A 25,274-nucleotide genomic window follows, 5' to 3' on the forward strand; every position below is an offset into this window, starting at 1 on the left:
TGGGTTCGATCCCTGGCCTTGCGCAGTGTGTTAAGGATCCAGTGTTGTTGTGACTGTGGTGTAGGCCGGCGGCTACAGCTCCTATTTGACCCCTAGCCTGGGAATCTCCATATGCCACAGGTGAGGCCCTAAAAAGACAAAAAAAAAAAAAACCCAAAACAAACCAAAACCAAACACAGCTCAGTTGCTAGACAGAGAAACTGAAGGTCACAGGAGGCCTTCCTGACCAGTCTTCAGTCTTGGCCCCACCACCATCGATGCAAACCCCTGCAGTCTCTTGCATCACTTTTCTTACATCATTTCATACAACCCAGTCCTACTGCTGTTTCCGTTTCCTTCTTTTGCTTCCCTGTGATTCTGCTGCTTCCCTGTTTCCTGAGCATATGGGAAGGTTCATTGTTTGTCTGTCCCTATTTTTACTTTCAAAATCTTGTCATTGGGAGACTACATCTATTCTTGATAGTTTCAGATCCCTCCTTTACGTTGGTAACTCTCCAACCCCTCTTCTTGGTGATGGGGAAATACAGGTTGCCAGAGTTGTACATGCATGACAAGGACACCCAGCCCAACTGGGAGGAATATACGATGCTGCTGCTGCTTCTTTTTTTTGTTTGTTTTCATCTTTGTAGGGCCCCTCCTGTGGCATATGAAGGTTCCCAGGCTAGGGGTCAAATCAGAGCTGTAGCTCCTGGCCTGCGCCAGAGCCATAGCAACACCAGATCCAAACCTCGTCTGTAACCTACACCACAGCTCACAGCAACGCCACATCCCCGACCCACTGATGGAGGCCAGGTATCAAACCCACAGTGTCATGGATAATAGTTGGATTGTTTTCGCTGTGCCACAGCGGGAGCCCCATAGGATGCTTGTTGGAGGAAGTTGTATCCATGTTGCAGTCTGAAGGATGAATTAGGTGTTAGTCAGATGAGGGGAGGGGGCTAGGGATAGTGTTGCAGGCGGAGGGAATAGGCTGTGTAAAGGTCCACAGGGCGTTTGTATCAGGGCTAGCAAACCACGGCTCCTGAGCCCTGCCCACCATCTGGTTGTGTTAGTAAAGTTGGACTGGAACACAGCCACCCTCACTCACTTGTGTACTATCTGTGACTACTTTTCTGATACAAAGGCAGAGTTGCGACGTTGTAACAGACCATCTGGTCTGCATCCTCTGAAGTATTTCCCATCTGGCCCTTTAAGAAACATTTGCAGATCTCTGCTTTTCGTGATTTAAGAAGAAATGCCAGAAATTCTATGATTTTAGAAGCTGTATTGCTTAAAATACTCTGATTTCTTTTCCAAAGAAACACCTACACCTCAGAGAAAAGGCCTTCGATCGAGTGCATTGCGGCCGAAGAGACCAGAAACACCCAAGCAAACTGGCCCTGTCATTATTGAAACCTGGGTAGCAGAGGAAGAGTTGGAATTATGGGAGATCAGGGCGTTTGCTGAGAGGTAAGGAAGTGGGTAACATGTGACAGATATTTCAGAATGAAAGAATTACCCCTGTTAATAGTTTATTCGGTATGTCCTAATTTTCCTCCACCTTTTTTTAATTTACTAACTATGTGTTGTTTATTCAAGTCCTCTAATTTTTTGAGTTATTATGCATTTGTCAGTTTCTAATTATCTTAATTTTATTTTTACATTGAAATAATTTTATGCTTCTTGTAGGGTATGAAATTTAACCAGATTTCACTTAATATTAGGTGCCAGATGCCTGATAGGATATAGGCATATTCATTTTATTGTGCTTTGCAGATACTGTGTTTTTTACAGTGAATTTTTTTTTTTTTTTTTTTAAGGGCTGTAGGTGCGGCACATGGAAGTTCCCAGCCTAGAGGTTCAGTTGGAGGTGCAGCCGCTGGCCTGCACCACAGCTCACGCAATGCTGGATCCTTAACCCACTGAGCAAGGCCAGGGATGGAACCGGCGTCCTCATGGATGCTAGTTGGGTTCGTTAACTGCTGAGCCACGACGGGAACTCCTCATTAAGGTATTTTTAACTTAAAGTATGTATTTGGTTTTTTAGACAGAATGCTCTTGCATACTTGATAGACTATGTATAGCGTAAATGTAACTTTTACATGCACTGGGAAACAAATTCACGACTTGCTTTATTGCAATATTTGCTTTATTGCTGTGGTCTGGAACCAAACCCACAGTATCTCTTGAGGTATGCCTATAGCTTCTGATATATTCCTCCTTTTTTCTCTGCAGAGTGGAGAAAGAAAAGGCACAAGCAGTTGAGCAACAGGCTAAGGTTAGTGAACAGAAGAAGGCAGAGGACTTCAAGGCCCAAATGGAGGCTCACCTCAAACAGCAGCGATTGGCTGCCCAGCAGGTGGGGGAGTTGGTCCCAGTCCCACCTGGCAACAAATTGACATTTTTAGCCAAATTCACGCACACTAAAGCACAGTTGTACTTCTCAATGCATCTCACATATATCTTCATTTCAGTACTTAAAAATACTGTGTGCTTATCCCAAGCTCTGATTTTGTAAAAGGTGTATGTATGTATTTGAAGAACAATGTTTGGAATATGATGTCACTTCTCTTTATAATTCAGTGTTTGGTTTCTAGCGATCATTTTTTTCCTGCAGAAATCCCAATCCATAAAATCTCTGTAGTCTATGAAAAGCAAATTGTATTAAAACCATGATTTTGTTGTAATTGGTGGTTATCAGGCTACTGTGGTGTCTTGGTATCTCCTACTATGATGCACCATATGTGCCTGACTAATTAGGGACCCGCATAAGAGATAGTTACCCTTTCATTCTGTAAAGAAGATACCGTAAAAGTATTTAGCCAGACTTGAATATATAAACTTTCAAGATATAGATAAAACAGAAATTTAAAAAGCAGGTATCATTAGCTTAATAATTAGCTTAATAATTTTATAATTACTTAAAAATTACATAGTATATAAAGAAATTAAAGTTTATTTTACACTTTTCCCTCACATATTATAAAATATTTTCTCAAGTTCTTAGATATTTTCTTCTTTTTTGGGGTCTTTTTATGGCCACTCTCTCAGCATATGGAAGTTCCCAGGCTGGGGGTCAAATCCCAGCTGTAGCTGCCGGCCTCTGCCACAGCCATAGCAATGCAGGATCCGAGCCTTGTCTGTAACCTCCGCCACAGCTCACGGCAGTGCCAGATCCCCGCCCCACTGAGCGAGGCCAGGGATGGAACCCGAGTCCTCGTGGATCCTAGTCGGGGTTGTTGCTGCCACGCCACAGCGGGAACTCATAGCTCTTTGACAGTGGTTTCCTCTAAAGGTCACTATCTTCATTCACATCAAAGTCTAAGGTAACAGCACTTTGGGATTTTGTCATGTCTTTCTGTCTGTTCAAAGAAAGACTGGCGAGTGATTTTGTCTTTCATTTTATGGGTGTGCTTTGTTGTCTCTGCAGTGTAACCTGAGGTTTTACCCTTTGCAGGAGTTTGGGGCGGTCAGTTTCTTTTTTCGATGATGAGCTTTTCTCTGGCTCAGGTGAAAGGCACAACCTGAGCTTGTTGGTGTATTACCCTCTCCGTCCCCAAGGACGTTGTAGTTTCTGCTTTTCCAATGCATGTCGGTTTCCAAGGTGATAGACACACACCCTGGATATAGCTTGATTAAACAGAAAGAGGATATACTTAATTTTAATTTACTTCAGAGTTTTTATAGAAAATACCTTACTTGAAACAAATCAATCTTAATTTTAATATGCTTTTTGGATTTAGCAATGAAGATCATCAAAACTGTTTTCCATGCAAAAATTGAGAAATAAGGACAGCTAGAGTTTAGTGACAAGTTTGCTTTTTTTGAACTTGTGCACAAACCCAGCAGATTCTGTGGACTTACCAAATCTGTGATTTCCGCCCTCCCATATTTTTTTTTTATTTTTTTTTTGTCTTTGCTATTTCTTTGGACCGCTCTCACGGCATATGGAGGTTCCCAGGCTAGGGGTCCAATCGAAGCTGTAGCCACCGGCCTAAACCAGAGCCACAGCAACGCGGGATCTGAGCCGCGTCTGCAACCTACACCACAGCTCACGGCAACGCCAGATCGTTAACCCACTGAGCAAGGGCAGGGACCGAACCCGCGACGTCATGGTTCCCAGTCGGATTCGTTAACCACTGCGCCACGACGGGAACTCCCATATTTTTTTTTAATTATATACAATTTTTAAAGGGTATTCTCCATTTACAATTATTACAAAATATTGGCTCTGTTCACCATGTTCCCTGTTTAAATTCTTTAAAATGCTTATTTACAAAGATAAGTCAACATTTCCAATTTTTGAAGACATATCCTCAGTAAATAAATACATATTTAGTTTTTTTGCCTCCTTCCCTCCCTCCCCCACCCCCGATTCAATTGAATGACATTTCTAAGAATCTAAAACTAAAATCCTTTTCTTCTGAGGAATGAGACATTTTGTAAAAACTCATTATTTTCAAGCATAAAGGACCTGTACAGAAGTAACAATGAAAAGATTGGGTGTGATGTCTTTTTTGAGCAGTTTCCATTGGCAAGAAATAGTTCAGCATTGAAATTTGATCTTTGCACACATCTCAGCTCCACCATTTACTAGCTCTGTTACCTTGGGCCAGTTATACAACCTTTCTGAGCTTGTTTTCTCATCTTTAAATCACAATACCAGCCACTTTATTGGGTCGGTCCGAATATTAAATAAAATAATGAAGGTAAAGCATCTGCCACCAGGTTTGCGGTCAGTGCTGTCCAGTTTTACATGTGCAAACTTAAAAGGTGTCATGCTGATAAGCTGTAGGGAAAAGGGAGCAATCTATGGGAAAAGATGCACAGACTGTCTTTGATAACCCTGTAGTCTAAAAGATTAGATTATACTGCTCTGTAAAAAGGAGGCTAAAAGCTTTTTTTGTAAAAATGTTTGAACTGAAAAATGTAAGTCTAGAAAAATTACAACTTTCAGCTTGCTTGATTGCAGGTTTGCCAACTTGAGTAGTGATACATACATATTTAAGTACTGACACTTTTTTACTTTGATAAATTAACATTATTGTTAAACAGAATCCTTTCACAGGCCCCATATTTTGCTGTCTGTTCTAAACCCCACCTTTGAGTCCCGAGGTGTCCCTATGTCCAGTAAGATTACCCGTGTCTCTTGTTCTTTCAGTCTGAAAGCATGGACCTTTGCACAGACTGGAAAAACTTGATTTATGAAAAACTACTTTAAATAAAATATATGTGATTTAGAGTCATAAAAGTATTGCCTTCATCAAGAAGTTTAAGTGTATGGAATTCCCATTGTGGCCCAGCAGGTTAAGAACCCCACATAGTGTCCATGAGGATGTGGGTTCAATCCCTGGCCTTTCTCAGTGGGTTAAGCATCCAGTGTTGCCGCAAGCTGTGGTGTAGGTCTTAGATGCAGCTTAGATCTGGCGTGGCTGTAGTGTAGGCTGGCAGTTGTAGCTCCATTCGACCCTGGGGACTTCCATATGCCATAGGTGCAGCCCCAAAAAGAAAAAAAAGAAATTCAAGTGTAAATTTATTTTATTATTTTTTAAATTTTTTTATTTTTTTGCTTGTTAGGGCTGCACTAGCGGCATATGGAAGTTCCTGGGCTACAGGTGGAATCACAGCCTATGCCACAGCCATAGCAAACATGGGATCCAAGCCACATCTGCATCCTCCACCCACAGCTCACAGCAGCACCGGATCCCTGTCCCACTGAGTGAGGCCAGGGATTGAACCTGCATCCTGATGGACGCTAGCCAGATTCGTTTCAACTGCACTACAACAGGAAATCCCTCAAATGTCCATTTATATGGGAATGTTTGCAGAAGTAAAAGTTTTTAGAAATTGTTGCAGTTTCTTAGATTGCGAGGCAGTGTGGCTGGACTTGTTGCACACTGGTATTTGTATTTGGAACAATTTTGATACATGGTTTCTCTCCGTGACTTTTCTAGAAACGGTTGGAACAACAGAAGCCTACAGTAATTGCAGCTTCTACTACTTCCCCAGCCAACAGTACAACTAGTACCATCTCTCCAGCCCCGAAAGTAATGGTGGCCCCCATAAGTGGCTCGGTTACACCTGGAACTAAAATGGTACTCACTACTAAAGTTGGGTCTCCAGCCGCAGTGACATTCCAGCAGAACAAGAACTTCCATCAGACCTTTGCTACCTGGGTTAAGCAAGGCCAGTCAAATTCAGGTACACACCTGTGATTAAATAAGAGATTGCTTGTGTTCAAGAAAAAGCAGTTTCAGTCCTTTACCTACTGAAATGAAACATTTCTTTAGAAAATTGTTTTTCTTCTGCAGCTGATTAAGCAAACGAACTGTAGCAGTTGATGTGTTACAGAAAATATTCATCGTATTACATTAGTGAAACGCCTCTCTTACATTATTTCACTTTCAACATTTACATGGTTCACTTACTTTGAGTGGAGAGGAATGTTTTTCTTAAAAATACAAAATGAGCCACATTTCATGCATTGGTGCCTTCCTAGAAGTCACTGCGTTGCTGGTTATTTTAAATCTAAAGCTTATTAAATGTCTTATACCCCATTAGCCACCAGCACAGCTGCCACATCTGCTCCAACCATTGCCAGCACAGGTCAGACGTTCCAAATTACAGGCAATCCAGTCACTATGGCAGGAAAAGTAATTACCAAACTGCCACTTCCTGCAAACAGCAAGATTGTCGCTGTAAATGTGCCAGCAACACAAGGAGGTAAGGGAAATGTGAAGAGTTTTAATTCACATTTGCCAGATCATACTGTTGCCATTATTTTTCATTTCCTTTTCACTGATTTCAGTCTTCGGATCTCACATTTTATGTAGCCCACTATAAACCCCTACCACACCTAGTTTCTCCTCAGAAACCAAGCAATACTTGATGTTTCATTAAAGAGGCGGTTATTAATTATGTCTTCATCTTTTTTTAAGGCGTCGTGCAAGTTCAGCAGAAAGTCCTGGGCATCATTCCATCAAGTACAGGAACAAGTCAACAGACTTTCACTTCATTCCAGCCCAGGACAGCGACAGTCACAATCAGGCCCAATACCTCAGTCTCTGGAGGAACCACAAGCACTTCACAAGTAAGAATTCTTTACCGGTTTATGTGCTGTTAGCCACATCAGGTTGAAATCAAATCTGTTCGTTCTATTTCTGGTGAACGGTGAATTTTTAACATTTAGTTAATAGCACATAGCATAGTTTATGCATCACCAGAATCGCTCTGCAGGATGTCATAAGGAGAATTCCTGTATTGAAAACAATGGGCAGCACAGAATGACCCAGGGAAACGTGCCGTGCGGCCAAGCAATAGAGTGAAAAGTATGATCCACAGCAATGGACCAGGTTATGAGCCGATGATGCACACGTGTTTGAGACCTCCTTTCTTTGGCCCTAGTATCATGGAAAAGGTTTAAAGTTTTGCAGATTTGAGAAGGTTCTAAACCTAACACTGAAAATGATATGCGCTGTCGTTATCTCCTTTCAACTATGAAAGAACTTCTGGTTTCTGATCTTGCTCTTCTGTCCTCTGGGTTACAGGTAAGGATTGGCCCTCAGGGCATACAGGACTTCACATTTTCCTGTGAGTCACTGTGGTGGTTATAGAGCAGAGCTTCACTGGATCTTATTCCTTCCTTTAGTCTCCAGCCTATTCTTGATGTCGGCAACAAGGAATTTCATATGATCTTGTTTAAGTTACTTTTCTCTCTTCAAAATTTTATCTTTATTCTGATGCTTAATAAAATTTAAAATGTCATGTCCAAGAGCTTCTCATTTCTGTAGACTTGTTTATCAGTATAGAATGTTTAACGATATGTGCTCTAAGTCCATCATGCTTTAGTCTTTTAAAAACATTTTAATTCATTGTCCTTTGTGTCACTTACAGGTAATCGCAGGGCCTCAGATCCGCCCTGGTATGACGGTGATCAGAACACCGCTCCAGCAGTCAACGCTAGGAAAGGCAATTATCCGAACACCTGTGATGGTACAGCCAGGTATTCATCCTTCCAGTATTATCATTTTGTAACTGAACAGCCAGTCTAGAAAATCTGTAATACTCTGTGTTTGGCACTCTACGTACTAGAAAATAATAATGTAAATTAAGGCTTCAACGCCTACTGAATTTCTGATTCATCGTGGGATGCATCCATACATCTTATTTCATTTCTAGCATTGTCAATAAGTGAAAAACAGATCTCGGAGTTCCCGTCGTGGCACAGTGGTTAACAGATCCAACTAGGAACCATGAGGTTGCAGGTTCGATGCCTGGCCTTGCTCAGTGGGTTAAGGATCTGGCGTTGCTGTGAGTTGTGGTGTAGGTCCCAGACGCGGCTCAGAGCTGGCATTACTGTAGCTCTGGCTTAGGTCGGCAGCTGTAGCTCCAATTAGACCCCTAGCCTGGGAACCTCCATATGCCTCGGGTACAGCCCTAAAAGGACAAAAGATTAAAAAAAAAAAAAACAAAAAAAAAACGGGTCTCAGTATGCTTATTATAAGTGTTTTAAAAACCTTTATCAGGAGTTCCCTGGTAGCCTAGAAGTTAAAGATCCAGCATTGTCACTGCTGTGGCTTGGGTCACTATTATGGTGCACATTTGATCCCTGGCTCAGGAACTACCACATTCCATGGGTGCAGCCAAAAAAACAAAAACAAAAAATCCTCTAGGAAATGGGATATGTACATTCAAATCATTGGACTAAAGAGAATGAGCAAAGAAAACAGTCTTTGGGGCAAAAAGAAAAAAAGTCAAGGAAACTGATAAGAAGCATTTAAATGGAAAGCATAAAACAAGCTTACAAAGGCAACCCCTGTCCTTTTCAATGTATGTAAGTGAAAGCTTCCATATTAAAAGTTGAAGCCTGTAAAGATCAAGTGGAAAAAAAAAAAACTAACTATACGTGTATGAGAAAAATACTTAAATTACTCCCAAAGGTGAAAAATATAAAGGTGGTCAGAGACATGAAGTAAAAGACGAAGTGGCAACATTGTAAATCAACTATAATAAAAAAATTTCTTGGAGTTCCCATCTTGGCTCAGCAGTTAATGAACCCAACTAGCATCCATGAGGACATGGGTTTGATCCCTGGTCTTGCTTAGTGGGTTAAGGATCCAGCATTGCCAAGAGCTGTGGTTTAGGTCACAGACACAGCTCAGATCCCGTGTTGCTGTGTCTGTGGCACAGGCTGGTGTCTTCAGCTCTGATGGGACCCCTAGTCTGGAAACCTCCAAATGCCATAGGTATGGCCCTAAAAAGACAAAAGACCCAAAAAAAAAATTTTTTTTTTTAATGAGGGAGGCAGAGGCACTACAAGTGAACTTTATGTTTAAGAAACATCAGATGTGTTATTACAAACAGATCATCAATAGCAACTAAACCAGGCTACACAGCTGAACTGAGAGGCAAATGCATTCATTCAACAAATATTTGAGCACCTGCTCTAGGGAGTTGAAACACATTGCTGAACAAAACAGACAAAAACCCCATGTTCTTAAATCTTAATCAGAAGTCTTTTGCAAGTCTCATCTTCAGAAAAAGGAACAAAATGCTAATTATAAAAATTAGGAGTGAGAACGTGCTATAAAAATAGAATGAACTTCTTTAAATAGAAAGAGAATTATGAACAGGTATCTTTGCAGCAAGACATTGAGAATTCTCACTGTCCATACTTAGGCGCTTAATCTATTTGAATAACAGGGTATAACTATATACTGAATTTATAAATTTTAAGTCTTAATGACTCAGATCGAGGAAGGAAGTTGGAAAGTTGCCATAATATTACCTACAAAAGAGAATTCCAGACCTCATGGTGTTATGAATAAAATTCTTTGGAATGGTTAAGAAACCATTTCCTGGAGTTCCCGTCGTGGCGCAGTGGTTAACGAATCCGACTAGGAATCATGAGGTTGCGGGTTTGATCCCTGGCCTTGCTCAGTGGGTTAAGGATCCGGCGTTGCCGTGAGCTGTGGTGTAGGTTGCAGACGCGGCTCGGATCCCGAGTTGCTGTGGCTCTGGCGTAGGCCAGTGGCTACAGCTCCGATTTGACCCCTAGCCTGGGAACCTCCATATGCCGAGGGAGCGGCCCAAAGAAATAGCAAAAGACAAAACAAACAAACAAACAAAAAAAAACATTTCCTTCTTATAAAAAGTAGTTTAAGAGTTCCCCTAGTGGCTCAGCGGTTAACAAACCGGACTAGGATCCATGAGGATGCGGGTTTGATCCCTGGCCTCGCTCAGTGGGTCAAGAAAGATGTTGCCATGAGCTGTGGTGTAAGTCACAGATGCGGCTTGGATCCCATGTTGCTCTGGCTGTGGTGTAGACTGGCGGCTGTGGCTCAGATTCAACCCCTAGCCTGGGAGTGTCTACATGCTGCAGGTGTAGCCATTTAAAAAAAAAAAAAAAAGTAGTTTAAGGGCATAAGGGGGAAAAAAATTCTTTCCCATTCATTGTACGAATTTAGCATAATTCTAATATGAAACATAGCACAGTATTTTTTAAAGGCAGTCTCCTAATCCCAAGCAAAATTTATCCCAGATAAGAAAGTATGCTTCATTATATCAGTTAGTGCTATAGTGACAATTGATAAAATTCAGTATCTATTCATGTTTTAAAATAACCGTCTGGGAGTTCCCGTCATGGCGTAGTGGTTAACGTAGTGGAAAGCATGAGGTTTCAGGTTTGATCCCTGGCCTTGCTCAGTGGGTTAAGGATCCGGCGTTGCTGTGAGCTATGGTGTAGGTTGCAGACTTGGCTCAGATGTGGCGTTGCTGTGGCTGTGGTGTAGGCCTGGGAACCTCCATATGCCATGCGTGTGGCCCTAAAAAGACAAAAGACCAAAAAAAACCCAAAAAACAAAAAATTGGCAAGTAACTAAAAGAAAGATAACAAAACAAAATTTAAAAAGAAAATAGGAGTTCCCGTTGTAGCACAGTGGAAACGAATCTGACTAGGAACCATGAGGTTGCAGGTTCAATCCCTGCCCTCGCTCAGTGGGTTAAGGATCCATCCTTGCTGTGAGCTGTGGTGTAAATCTCAGTCGAAGCTGGGATCTGGCGTTGTTGTGGCTGTGGCATAGGCCGGTGGCTACAGCTCCGATTGGACCCCTAGTGTGGAAACGCCCATATGCCTCGGGTGTGGCCTTAAAAAGACAAAAAGACAAATAAATAAAAAGATAAAACTAATGTAAAGAAAAAGAAAAATTTATAGATGATACATGGTAATATATTTAGAAAACTGAGAAACTTTGCAAATTATAAGATAGTACTCTAGATGGATAGTGCCTTTGCTCCCCGATGCCTTGCATATCTGCAATTATGTTTCACTTGCATAAGTGAATCTACAACTTCACGCATGAGTGAGTGTGTCTGGTGTGTCATACCAAAAGCAAGGTGGCCAGTGGGGCTGGTGGGGCCCAGTGAAGACAAGAAGAATCTTAGGAGTTGTGGTCAGAGACACAGAGGGTGGGCGGATGTGTGCTGGTGGGTGTCTAGTGTGTCCAGGTCAACTTGTCCCTGTTCTACCACCACACCAGCCTTTCCCAAAGTGTCACACTCCTAGCACATAGTAAAAAATGGGTCTTGTTTGTTTTTGGCCAACCCATGGTGTATGGAAGTTCCCAGGCCAGAGATCAAACTCACGCCAGCAGCCTCCTGAGCTGCAGTGACAATGCCAGATCCTTAACCCACTGTGCCACAGGGAAACTCCAAAAAATGTTTTCATCTGCATTTTGATGATAATAAAATAAATAAATCTAAAATAAATTAACATGTATATTTTGAGCATCATCTGAATGACTATCACGTAATCTTTCAAAATCTCCTCCATTTTGCTTATGATAACACCATGTTAATACCAGGCGATAAAACTAAAGTAACTTCTCATGAACTATTCCTCGAACTGCAGTATAAGGACATAGAGTTGGGGTCCAGAAGTTCTCAAATTCAAGTACTGGTTTATATACACTATCTTGTTTTTTGATTCATCTTGAATAATAAATGGATAAGAGTAACCAAGAAAACTTTAGAAGAGTGGTGATAGAAAACTTGTACTTTGAGTCGTTAGGAGCATTACAAGCCGTCGGAATTTAGGAACTTGATACCGAAGGAGCTAGACCAAATGAAGAAATGCAAACACTGTGATGCTGTGATCCTATTTCTCATCGCTAGAATATCTTGCCTTTATTGATAATAACCTATAAGAAACATCTTGCGGAGTTCCCTTTGTGGCTCAGCGGTTAACAAATCTGACTAGGAACCATGAGGTTTCGGGTTCGATCCCTGGCCTCACTCAGTGGGTCAAGAATCTGGCATTGCTGTGAGCTGTGGTGTAGGTCACAGACTCGGCTCAGATCCCACATTGCTGTGGCCATGGCGCAGGCTGGCAGCTGAAGCTCCAGTTGGACCCCTAGCATGCAAATGTGCGGCCCTGAAAAAAAAAATCTTGTTAGAATATGTTACTTTAGTGATAGGATTAGCAAGCGTTCGGTGAAATGCATACTGAGTGGTGGTGGAGTATGAAGGGTTATAACCTGCCTAAAATTCAATTTGGTGTTGTGTAACTTTGGGATGAGTTTATTCAAAGGAAATAATTAGACACACATAAAAATTCATAAGCAGGAATTTTATCATGGTGTTATTTAAAAGAAGAAAAAGGGGGAGTTCCCATCGTGGATCAGTGGTTAACAAATCCGACTAGGAACCATGAGGTTGCGGGTTCATTCCCTGGCCTTGCTCAGTGGGTTAAGGATCCAGCGTTGCCGTGAGCTGTGGTGTAGGTCGCAGATGCAGCTCGGATCCTGCGTTGCTGTGGCTCTGGTGTAGGCCGGGGACTACAGCTCCAATTAGACCCCTAGCCTGGGAACCTCCATATGCTGCGGGAGCGGCCCAAGAAATGGCAAAAACACAAAAAAATTTTTTTTTAAATAAAAGAAGAAAAGAAAAAGAGGAAGTGTTTTAAATGTCAGAATAGGTTTAGTTTTGTACATAATGCACTAATACTAAACTCTGGTCATTCAAAGACATATACACCGAAAAAAACATATAAACACAGAAGGAAATACAAGAAGTGAATACAAAGCTTTAGAAATGTTTACTCATTAATAATGAATTCAGACTTTGTAAAGTAAACCACCAGATAATTACCACCTGCTTTTTCTTCCAGTTTCATGAAGTTAAATGAGAAACATAAGTTTTTATAAGATTACAGCACCATTTCAGTTAAACTTCATTCATTCTGTGGATATTTACTGAACAGTAGCTGTGGAGGCATTTGTTTGAGCACATTGCCCTAGAATTAAAGTACAGGGGTTCTTGCCCTTGGGTTTCTCCCAAACTGTTTGACAAACAGCTATAAGAAAAGCTCATTTATAAATATAATTGGTCCAGAGTATTTCAGATTCTTTATGGTCTGTTTATAAATACATGAATTAATTATATATTAGATTGCTATCTTTCCAATTTATACTCCTAAGGAAAAGCAGCCTAATGGCCCGTTTTACGTATCACTTCTGTCTTCCTTCTTGTTGTTTTGGCTTTGGAGCCATAGGCAGAGCATTAGTTGTGTTTGTGCTCTGCTGCAGGTGGCAGGAAGTGGAGGCTGGCTGTTAGTGAGCTGAGTGAACGCAGGCCCACTGACAGCCAGGCAGGTCCTTTCGGGGTGGCGTCCTTGGTCTGTTGGCATCCCTAAGGCTTCTGGAAAATCCAGACTCCGTTCCTCTGAAGCGCGGAACGGGGTTGCATCTCCGAGGGCTGCTGAGGACGGACGAGCACTGACGTTTTGCTGTTTGCGTAGGTGCTCCTCAGCAGGTGGTGACGCAGATCATCAGAGGGCAGCCTGTTTCCACAGCCGTCTCTGCCCCTAGTACGGTTTCCTCAACACCCGCGCCGAAAGGATTGCCTTCAGCAACGTCCACTCCAAATCTCCAGCCTTCAACCACCCAGTCCCCTCGCCCCCAACAAGGACAGGTGAAGCTGACCATGGCTCAGCTCACTCAGTTGACACAGGGCCACGTAAGTAATGGGACTTCATTTTAACATTAGAAGTGGTCTTATTCTTGCTGTAAGTTTTAAAATGTACTTTTTTTTTTGGGGGGGGGGGTCTTTTTAGGGCCAGCACATGGAGGGTCCCAGGGTAGGGCTTTAATCCATTGCTGCAGCTGCCGGCCTACACCACAGCAATGCCAGATCCAAGCCACACCAGGGCTCAGGGCAGTGCTGGATCCTTAACCCACTGAGTGAAACCAGGGATCAAACCTGCATCCTCATGAATACTGGTTGGATTCATTTCCACTGAGCCACAATGGGAACTCCCTAACATATGCTTATTTTAAGAAATAGCTCCTTTCTGGAGTCAAAGAAAAATACTTTTTTTTTGGCTCACCCACAGCTTGTAAAAGTTCCTGGGCCAGGGAATGAACCTACCCCACTGCAGTGACCCAGGCTGCTGCAATGACAGCACCAGCATCCTTAACCCAGTGCACCACAGGAGAACTTTGAAAAATACTCCTTAAAGACAGAGTGTGATAACCCTCAGTATCCCGAGTCTTTAGATCGTGAGCTATACCAGAAAGATGGATAAGTCTTTTAGCCACCAGCATTTTGCTAGTTAACCAGTTTGCTTGGGAAAAATAAAATTTGAGAACATTAAGCTGTTTTCTTACAACGCTAAGTATTATTATCAGTTCTTTCAGTAGTAATCAACAGATTCAATGTAGCTCCCAAGAAAATCCTGACACATATGTTTTGAAATCTGACAAACTGACTTTTAAAAATTATGTGGAAGTTCAAAGGATCAAGAATAACTGTAACAGGGAGTTGCTGTCATGGTGCAACAGAAACGAATCGACTAGGAACCATGAGGTTTCAGGTTCAATCCCTGGCCTCGCTCAGTGGTTAAAGATCTGGTGTTGCCATGAGCTGTGGTGTAGGTCGCAAACACATCTCGGATCCTGTGTGGCTGTGGCTGTGGCTGTGGCATAGGCCGGCAGCTGTAGCTCTGATTCGACCCCTGGCCTGGGAACCTCCATATGCCACGGGTGCGGCCCTAAAAAGCAAAAAAAAGAATAACTGTAACAGTTTTGAAGAACAAGAGGATTTGCACTATGTGGTAGCCTGATATCCAAACTTATTATAGTGCAGTAAGGTGGTACAGGTACAAGGGTGGATAGACCAGTAGATACAGAACAGCAAAAAGGCAAAAAGTAACTGCATATGTGTAGGCATTTGTCATATAACAGAAAGACAGCATTACAGACTTTTCAATAAACAGTCCTGGGACAGTTGAGTATATATGGGAAACCGTAAAATTGGACCACTACCTTACTGATAAACTCAGTTCCAGAAAGCTAAGTCCTAACTGCGAGAGGTAAAACTAGGAGTTCCCACTGTGGCGCAGTGGGTTAAGAATCCAACTGCAGCAGCTCGGGTTGCTGTGGAGGCATGGGTTCAATCCCTGGCCCAGTGCAGTGGGTGAAAGAATCTGGCATTTGCTGGCTGCAGCTGTGGTATAGGTTGTAGCTGCAGCTTGGGTTCAGTGCCTGGCCTGGGAACTTCCATATGCTGCACGTGCAGCCCTAAAAAGGGGGGAGATGAAACTATAGTACTTTCAGAAAGTAGGAAGGGCTTTCATAAAGACAGAAAATACTAGCCATAAAGGAAAAGATTTATAAATTCAACAGCAATTCAAAATAAGAACTTCAGTTGATCAAACATTATAAAAGTGAAAAGAATGAGGGAAGGTATAAATACAACCAGCCAAGGACTGATATCGAGAAGGCATTAAGAATCACAACTGCAAATTAAGGGAAAAACTCCAGATTGCTCAAGAGAAAAAAAAGAGCTAACAAACTTGATGAGAAAAGAGGAAATCTAAATGTCCACAGATCCAAAAAACTGCTGAATTTTGTTAATAATGAGGGAAATGCATATTAAAACCATATACCTAAGAGATTTGTATAAACTAAAATGTCAGACAAAACCAGGAGATAGTAAACACGTGGAGCAGAATGCACTCGCTTGCAGGGCCGGTAGTAGTATAAATTGTTCTAGCCACCCGGGGAAACTGCTAGACACTGTCTAGCAAAGTTGGAGACACATGGCCCGGGTCACAGTCATTCATTCTCTTTCTGGTTATGTTCCCTGGGGAAACTCTTGTTCATCTGGGCACCGAGACGGTGCACGTGAATATGTACGGGAGCGTTGTTCATAAGAGTCAGAAGCTGGAAACAACCCAAATGTCAGTCTGCAAACAGATAAATAAGTTGCGGTGCCTTCCCACGGCAACAGAAATGGACAGCTGTGTGCAGCCGCGTAGAACCACACTGTTGAGCCAGAGAAGGAAGTAACAAGCACGCTGACATTAAGATTGAAGGCTGCGAGCCCGAGGCCCTGTAAAGATGCGTACCTGAGTGGCGGCCGTGAGGAAGTGCAGCTCTCCCACCTGGGAGGGTCAGTGCTTCCCTCTAGGGGAAGGAGGGGCATTAAGATTGGAGCAGGTCGCACCGGGGCTTCTTGGATACCGGCCTGCTGACCTGAATGCCGGTGTTGAGATGTTCACTTTATAACTATTCCTTAAAGTGTACCTGATGTTCTGTGGGGGTTTGAATTTGTGCAAAAATATTTTAGGAAAGCAAGAGTAAATTAGGGACCTGGCTTCTCATTTTATCTCACCTTGAATTTGGTCTCTAACTTTGGGCAAGAAACTTGGACTTTCTAACTTGAGTTTCCTAAGTGGTGGTAAAGTTATAGTAGTATTTTTGCTTCATACTCCACAAAGTCACAAGTCTCTTATGAGAATCCAATGAGGCAGTGTGTCCAAAGGTGCTTTGAAAGGTATAAAATAATATGAATAGAAGTGGGATGGTTTAAAATCAGAATTTTGAAGTTCCCATTGCGGTGCAGCAGAAACAAGCCCAGCTGCTATCCATGAGGATACAGGTTCCATCCCTGGTCTCACTCAGTGAGTTAAGGATCCGGTGTTGCCATGAGCTGTGGTGTAGGTCGCAAACACAGCTCTAATCTGGCATGGCTGTGGCATAGTCTGGGAGCTGTTGCTCTGATTGGACCCCTAGCCTGGGAACTTCCATAGGCCATAGGTGCAGCCCTAAAAAGCAAAAATAAAATAAAATCAGAATTTTGCGGAGACCTTAGTCATTCGCTTTGGTGCCCTTATTTTATAGATCGGGAAATCTAGACCCAGAGGAGTGATGGCACTTACAGACAGATACCTGACAGCCCGTTCGAGGAACTCAGACTGGAACTCAGGATTGTTAGTTCATGTTTTTTCCACTAAACATCACTCTTTTTAAATGAATATTCTTATTTTAGCTTATCTGAATTTTTCTTGGTATCATTCTATAGACAGTCAAATACATACTTTCATCAGTTTAAAGGATCTTTCTACGTGAAAATGGTATACTTACCGATTGATGTTTTGAACATGGTTTGCATGTCGTGTGTTTTTTCCGTAGGGTGGCAATCAAGGTTTGACAGTAGTGATTCAAGGACAAGGTCAGACTACCGGACAGCTGCAGTTGATACCTCAAGGGGTGACAATACTTCCAGGTCCAGGACAGCAGCTGATGCAAGCTGCCATGCCGAATGGTACCGTCCAGCGATTCCTCTTTACCCCCCTGGCAACAACAGCCACGACAGCCAGCACCACCACCACCCCTGTTTCCACGACGGCAGCAGGTAGACTTGGGGTTCCTCAGAAATGCTGCATGTTATTATCACAGGCCCCCGGGCTAACAGGGAGCAGGACTGGTGCTTATCTTCGAGAAGATAGGCCTCAAGCCAGTGAGCATAGCAGCAGACTGCTCAGCCTCAAAGATCCTGACAAGACTCCCTGTCACCTCCTTCCCCCATAAAAAGTATGGGTGGGGGGGGTGGGGGGGGAACAAGATAGTATTGTGGTAACTCTGCCCACACCTACTCTTTACCAAGCCTTGTAGGTGCTGATTGAGTTATGGACGCGATCTGAGGGCAGGTGGGTACATCCAGCTCAGAACCTATGATTGAGAGTGCCAGGGGCAGAGCCACTATGTTAGCTCCTCCTGAGCTGCTCGCTCACTGCGCCACGCTGCGGGTGAGAAATGAGGGTTGGCCTGAGTCTGGGCCAGAAGACCTGGCTGGTTTCCGGAGATTGAGCCTTGCTTTGGAGGCTGGCCTTCCGGAGACTTGGCAAATCATGCAGAGGGCCCATGCTCCCCAGTTTAGGACAGTCCTAACACAGGTGGTTTTTTTGTTTTTTTTTAGGGCCACATCTGCAGCATATAGAAGTTCCCAGGCTAGGGGTTGAATCAGCACTATAGCTGCCGGCCTACACCACAGCCATAGCAGCACTGGATCCGAGCTGCGTCTGTGACCTACACCACAGCTCATGGCAGTGCTGTATCCTTCACCCACTGAGCAAGGCCAGGGATCGAACCTCGCCTCTTCATGGATCCTAGTTGGACTCGTTAACCGCTGAGCTTCAAAGGGAACTCCTCCAGGTGTTTCTAAATGAAGAATTGTGTGTGTGAGGCGTCAGCCTTTTGTACTGAAATGTAGAATCTCACCTTTAGAAAGTCCCTATCGGAGTTCCTGTCGTGGCTCAGTGGTTAACGAATCTGACTAGGAACCATGAGGTTGCAGGTTCAATCCCTGGCCAGTGTTGCCGTGAGCTGTGGTGTAGGTCGCAGACGCAGCTCAGATCTGACATTGCTGTGGCTGTGGCGTAGGCCAGCAGCTACAGCTCCGACTAGACCCCTAGCCTGGGAACCTCTATTTGCTGCAGGAGCGGCCCTAGAAAAGGCAAAAAAAGAAAAGAAAGAAAGTCCCTATCAAATTCTTCTTAAGCCACAGTCTTATGTTCCATAGTAAAAAAATTCTTGGTCCTTCCTTTTCACAGGTACAAGTGAACAGAGACAGAGTAAATTATCACCCCCAACCCCGGCACAACAGGCCAAAACCCTGCCTCCAGCTCAGCCTTCGAGTGCGAGTCCTCCAGAAGCCCAGCCTCAGCCCGCTCAGACCTCCCAGCCTTCAGCTCAGCCCCAGCCTCCAACCCAGCCCCCGTCCCCAGCGCAGCCTGAAGTCCAGACTCAACCTGAAGTTCAGACCCAGACCACCGTTGCATCCCACGTCCCTTCTGAAGCACAACCCACCCAAGCGCAGCCATCCAAACCCCAAGTCGCAGCACAGTGTCAGCCCCAGAGTAATGCCCAGGGACAGTCTCCTGCTCGCGTCCAGAGTCCACCACAGACTCGAATACGTCCGTCAACTCCATCCCAAGTGTCTCCCGGACAGCAGGCCCAGGTTCAGACCGCAACCTCACAACCGATTCCCATTCAGCCACATACATCTCTTCAGATACCTGCCCAGGGCCCGCCACAGTCACAGCCCCAGGTACAGTCTTCAACTCAAACTCTTTCATCGGGACAGACGTTAAGTCAAGTTACTGTTTCAGCCCCATCCCGTCCTCAGCTCCAAGTACAGCAGCCACAGCCCCAAGTCCTTGCTGTGCCACAGCTGCAACAACAAGTCCAGGTCCTCTCCCAGATCCAGTCGCAGGTTGTGGCTCAGATACAGGCTCAGCAAGGTGGTGTGCCCCAGCAGCTCAGACTCCAGTTGCCCGTTCAGATTCAGCAGAGCAGCCCTGTGCAGACTCACCCGATTCAGAATGTGGTTACAGTGCAGGCAGCCAGTGTGCAAGAGCAGTTGCAAAGGGTTCAGCAACTCAGGGATCAGCAGCAAAAGAAGAAACAGCAACAGATAGAAATTAAGCGGGAACACACCCTCCAAGCTTCTAATCAAAGTGAAATCATTCAGAAACAGGTAAAGTTATTAAGTAAAAGCAGCATGTTCAGTAGCTTGAATTATTGTGCTGTGCATTAGACGTAGTGTTTGGTTGTGTTAGCTTTCCTTAAATGAGACAAAAGTCATTGATGCTTCAAGCTAGAAGCAACACCGGATTAACCAAAACATACCAAATGACTACTACGGTTTGGAACTCTGTTGGATACAAACCGTTAGTGCTTACTTGAAAACTACCCATATTTTGGGAAAACTAAGGTGGGAGGAGTGGAGTTAGGAGTTTAAGTGTCACTGGTACAAAACTTGAAAGTTTAAGTTTTAAAGCCTCTTCAGGCATCATAGCAATTTGCTTGAAGTTATTTGCAGTTGTCATTCCTTAGTTTGCATGTAGAAAGCAGATTTTGTAAACATTAAACTCCTTTGTATTTCCAGCCACACCTTTGTAAAAAAGTTTTCAATATTCCTCCTGTTCCACAGTGTAAGTTAAAAGCGGCATTGCGCAGTGGTGTCTCAGTGAACTAAGGCAATTTAGATGCGTTGGACGGATTTTACTGAAAATACAGTCGCGTGTGTAATAACATCCTGTGGCGTTCCTGGAGAACGCTTCCTCTGCGTGTACACTGCGCACCCCTAAGCACCAGTCAGGAATTTGAGTGTGGGTTTCAAGTGTTCACGAGTCGGGAGACCTGCATTTGGTTCCTGGTCTCCCGTTTACAGTCCATGAAACTCACTTACCTCCCCTGGGCTGTCTCCTCATTAAAACTCTCCCGCCCTGCAAGGTTATTGCAGTGATTAAATGAGATCATGCATGGAGAGGCACTTTTTATTTTCTTTTTATTGAAGTATGTTTGACCTAAAGTATTGCATAAATTTAAGGTGTATGACTTATTGATTTGATTCAACTGTATATTGCAATGTGATTGCCATTGTAGGAGTAATTAACTCCTATCACGCCACATAATTAACATTTCTTTTTAGTGGTCGGAATAATTAAGGTCTAGTCTCTTAGCCTGTTTGATGATTGTAATGTAAGGTTGACACATTTTAAGCAGCAGAGGGATTTTAAAGATGTGTGGTAAGAGTCTTATGAAATTAACCTCATATATACTCTGTTAAAGTGCCTTGTTATCCAGCTTTTAATACTGTATGGTCCGCGAACTGAGAATTATTCCAATATCTGTCTTTACCCTGATCTTTGCACGGGGTCGGGGGCGGGCGATCTTTACAATGAACGCCTGCGAAGGAGAAACGTGGTCTTTTGGAGGATGAGCGCTGGGTTAAAGTCGAAGCTGTATTAATTCTTTAGTCTCACACAAGTCAGTAAGTTCTTCATGTCTCAGTGTCTTGCTTATGAAAGTGTCCCTGCCTGTCAGTGTTGTTACAGGGAATAAGCGAGATGATGTCAAGTGCCGACCTTGCTTAGCACAGTGCCCAGTACGTGGTAAGCACCTGGGCCGTACAGTAGCTCTCAGTTTGTTTCTATCATGACATGAAATTCTTAGTGTCTTTGGCAAACACATACATGTGCTTAGATCTCTACTGTTGTTACCCATGGACCAACTTGTAGTCGTTATAAAGTATGCATTTTTGGATTTTGTTCTGTCCCGAAGGTGGTGATGAAGCATAATGCTGTGATAGAACATTTAAAACAGAAAAAGACCATGACTCCAGCTGAAAGAGAAGAGAATCAAAGGTAGGGAGAAATGTTTGTAACCCGATACACAGGGTCTCCCTGAACATCCGTCTCTTCTCGTTAGCATGCAAGCTCGGGAGTTCTGAGTTTGTTCTTTTTATCTTGATGGAAGGTTATTAAATGAGAACACTCAGTACTAGGAGGTGCTCATAACTGGTTTGAATCACTCTTTGAAGCTTTCCAGCCGCAAAAGTTTGTATCAACTATAGAGACATAGAAAAGTCATGTCTTAAGCCTTTCAGAATGAAATGCCCAGCATCACATGGGTTGTGTATTTCTCTTTAGAATGATTGTCTGTAACCAGGTGATGAAGTATATTTTGGATAAGATAGATAAAGAAGAAAAACAGGCAGCAAAAAAACGTAAGCGAGAAGAGAGTGTGGAACAGAAACGTAGCAAACAGAATGCCAGCAAGCTCTCTGCACTGCTCTTCAAACACAAAGAGCAACTCAAAGCCGAAATACTGAAAAAGAGGGCACTGCTGGACAAAGATCTACAAATTGAAGTACAGGTAAGCAGGTATTTCCTGTCCTCCGCTGTCCAGGGTTTAGCATTGAATTTTATTCTTCTTTACTCTTGAAATTTTGATTGAGCTTAAATTTTCAGCTCGTCCCTTAAAGAGCTCTTACTGTCTGTGACGTAGTCTTGCCAGAAGTTATCAGGAGTTAAGTTTCATGAGAAAGGTAGACAGGAGTTCCCGTGTGGCGCAGTGGTTAACGAATCCGACTAGGAACCATGAGGTTGCAGGTTCGGTCCCTGCCCTTGCTCAGTGGGTTGACGATCCGACGTTGCCGTGAGCTGTGGTGTAGGTTGCAGACATGGCTCGGATCCTGCGTTGCTGTGCCTCTGCTGTAGGCTGGTGGCTACGGCTCCGATTAGACCCCTAGCCTGGGAATCTCCATATGCCGAGGGAGCGGCCCAAGAAATAGCAAAAAAAAAAGAAGAAGGAAACAAATAATGTTTAAAAAAAGAAAGAAAGAAAAGAAAGGTAGAGAAACTGCAAAATGTTAAAAGAAAAATAAAATGTGTGCATTTAAATGAGATCAGATTTCTTTCTTTGTCTTTTTTTTTTGGCGGGGGCGGGGGTGGGGGGTCTTTTTAGGGCCACACCCGCAGCATATTGAAAGTTCCCAGGCTGGGAGTCGAATAGGAGCTGCATCTGCTGGCCATAGCCATGCAACACGAGATCCAAGCCATGTCTGCGACCTACACCACAGCTCATGGCAACACTGGATCCTTAACCCACTGAGCGAGGCCAGGGATCAGACCCTCGTCCTCATGGATACTAGTCGGGTTCATTGACCACTGAGCCATGAAGGGCATTCCCAAGACCAGATTTCTACCTTGGCTTGTAACTGCTCCTGCAGGCACGACCCATGCTCTGCTTGCTTAGTGAATTTGTTGAGAAATAACAGAGATAACATCTATCATACATATTTAAACAGGTTTTTTAAAATAAATTTCATTGGAGTATAATTGGCTTAGACATTATATTAGTTTCAGGTGTACAACAAAGTGAGTCACACATACGCATGTGTCCATTCTTTCTTCACATATAGGTTATTACAGAATACTGAGTAGATTTCTCTGTGCTGTACACTAGATCTTGTTGTCTATTTTATATACAGTAGTGTGCACGTGTTAATCCCACCCTCCTAATTTGTCCCCCCTCCCCCATAGTATCCCCTTGGGTAACCATAAGTCTGATTTTGAAATATGTAAGTTTGTTTTATTAACAGGATCTTTTATATCATTTTTTATTAGATTCTACATGTAAGTGATCTCATGTGATATTTGTCTTTCTCTGACTTACTTCACTTAGTATGATAATCTCTGGGTCTATCCATGTAGCTATACATGGCATTATTTCATTCTTTTTTCATGGTTGAGCAATATTCCGATGTATGTATGTACCGCATTTTCTTATCCTTCCTCTCTCAGTGGGCATTAGGTGGTTTCCGTGTCCTGGCCATTATAAGTAGAGCTGCAGTGAACATGTGTAAGTGGGGTCGTGTATATTTTCTTACTAAGGTTTTCTCTGGATGTGTGCCCAGGAGCGGGATTGCTGGATCATGTGGTAGTTCTCTACTTTGTTACAGAACCTCCACAGTGGTTGCCTTAGTTTACATTCCCACCAACAGTGCAGTCGATAGATGGCCTTTTAAAAGAGACGTAGGCTATCGAAAGCATCCCTAAAAGTGCCTTGTACATTTTAAGAAGGTGAGAACGGTTGAGAAGATATTGATCATCCTAGTCACGAACATTGCACACCAGGACCTCTGAGACATTAGAGACCTTCCCACTGGAGTCAGAGACCAGCGGGTAGTACCCAGAACCCACAGTTCATTACTGAGCATCTCTGGGAATTCTAACTAATGTGTGAAGCCAAGAAAAGAAAAACAGTGAAACTCATTATTGTGTATGATATGATTATTATACCAAAACCCCAAAGAAGAAAATACTAAAATTTAGGAGAGGAGTTCCCGCTGTGGCGCAGTGGGATTGGAGGTGTCTCTGGAGCTAGCACCAGAGTTAAGGATCCCACATTGCTGCAGCTGTGGCTTAGGGCTCAACTATGGCTTGGATCTGATCCCTGGCCTGGGAACTCCACATGCTGTGGGGCAGGAAAAAAAAAAAGAAAAAAAAAATTAGAGAAATCAGTAAGGTAGTCGCTACTAGGTAACTATTGAGATCATAACTATTGTCGGAGTAATCAAAAGTAAAGGTGATTTGTGGTAGCAACAGAATACTGTATAAAATACTACCTCCCACTTTAAATTAAAATACATTTCAGGAGTTCCCATCGTGGCGCAGTGGTTAATGAATCCGACTAGGAACCATGAGGTTGCGGGTTCGATCCCTGCCCTTGCTCAGTGGGTTAACGATCCGGCGTTGCTGTGAGCTGTGGTGTAGGTTGCAGACGCAGCTCGGATCCCAAGTTGCTGTGGCTCTGGCGTAGGCTGGCAGCTACAGCTCCGATTCGACCCCTAGCCTGGGAACCTCCATATGCCGTGGGAGCGGCCCAAGAAATGGCAAAAAGACAAAAAAAAAAAAATACATTTCAGTTCATAGAAAAGACACCGTAAAAGTAATAGAAAGCATGACTGTCGTCTTTTGTGATCTTGAAGTGGGGGAACCACTGCGCTGCATTACAAACTCCAGATGCCACAAGGGAAACAGATTTGATACCTAAAAAAAACTTTGTATAGGAAATGAAGCTACTGTCTTTCTACAGATGTATCATGTATTTCTAGAAAACATCAGTATATATCAAAAGACGAAAGTGTGGAAACTCTTTGATCCATAATTTCACTCCTAGGAGTTCTCTTGTGCACAGTTTATATATTATTTTTATATATTTATATTATGCACATGTAAACACATTTTAAACACAAAGTCACACTGTAGACATATGCTGAATATTTTTCTGCATTCAGTATACTATGCAGCCATTTTAAAATGTTATTACTGGATGGAGTTCCCGTCGTGGCTCAGTGGTTAACGAATCCGACTAAGAACCATGGGGTTGCGGGTTCAATCCCTGGCCTTGCTCAGTGGGTTAGGGATCCGGCGTTGCCATGAGCCGTGGTATAGGTTGCAGATGCGGCTCAGATCCCACATTGCTGTAGCTCTGGCGTAGGCTGGCGTCTACAGCTCTAATTAGACCCCTAGCCTGGGAACTTCCATATGCTGCAGGAGCGGCCCAAAAAAAATGGCAAAAAGACAAAAAATAAAAACAATAAAAATGTTATTACTGGAGTTCCTGTCATGGCGCAGCAGAAACGAATCCAACTAGGAACCATGA

General features: G+C 43.3%; 1 protein-coding gene across 1 annotated transcript in view; it reads left to right on the plus strand.

The window, feature by feature from the left end:
• Window positions 1-25,274, plus strand: part of BPTF (bromodomain PHD finger transcription factor) — a 141,731-nt gene that overhangs the window by 96,093 nt on the left and 20,364 nt on the right. The window contains 10 exon segments of the mRNA XM_047758213.1: window positions 1,299-1,449; window positions 2,215-2,257; window positions 5,934-6,180; window positions 6,918-7,069; window positions 7,873-7,981; window positions 13,775-13,992; window positions 17,451-17,673; window positions 18,872-19,368; window positions 21,387-21,469; window positions 21,755-21,980. Coding sequence (XP_047614169.1) covers window positions 1,299-1,449; window positions 2,215-2,257; window positions 5,934-6,180; window positions 6,918-7,069; window positions 7,873-7,981; window positions 13,775-13,992; window positions 17,451-17,673; window positions 18,872-19,368; window positions 21,387-21,469; window positions 21,755-21,980 — 1,949 coding nt within the window.

Source organism: Phacochoerus africanus, chromosome 14 (genome assembly GCF_016906955.1).
Source record: "Phacochoerus africanus isolate WHEZ1 chromosome 14, ROS_Pafr_v1, whole genome shotgun sequence".
Classification (NCBI taxonomy): Eukaryota; Metazoa; Chordata; class Mammalia; order Artiodactyla; family Suidae; genus Phacochoerus; species Phacochoerus africanus.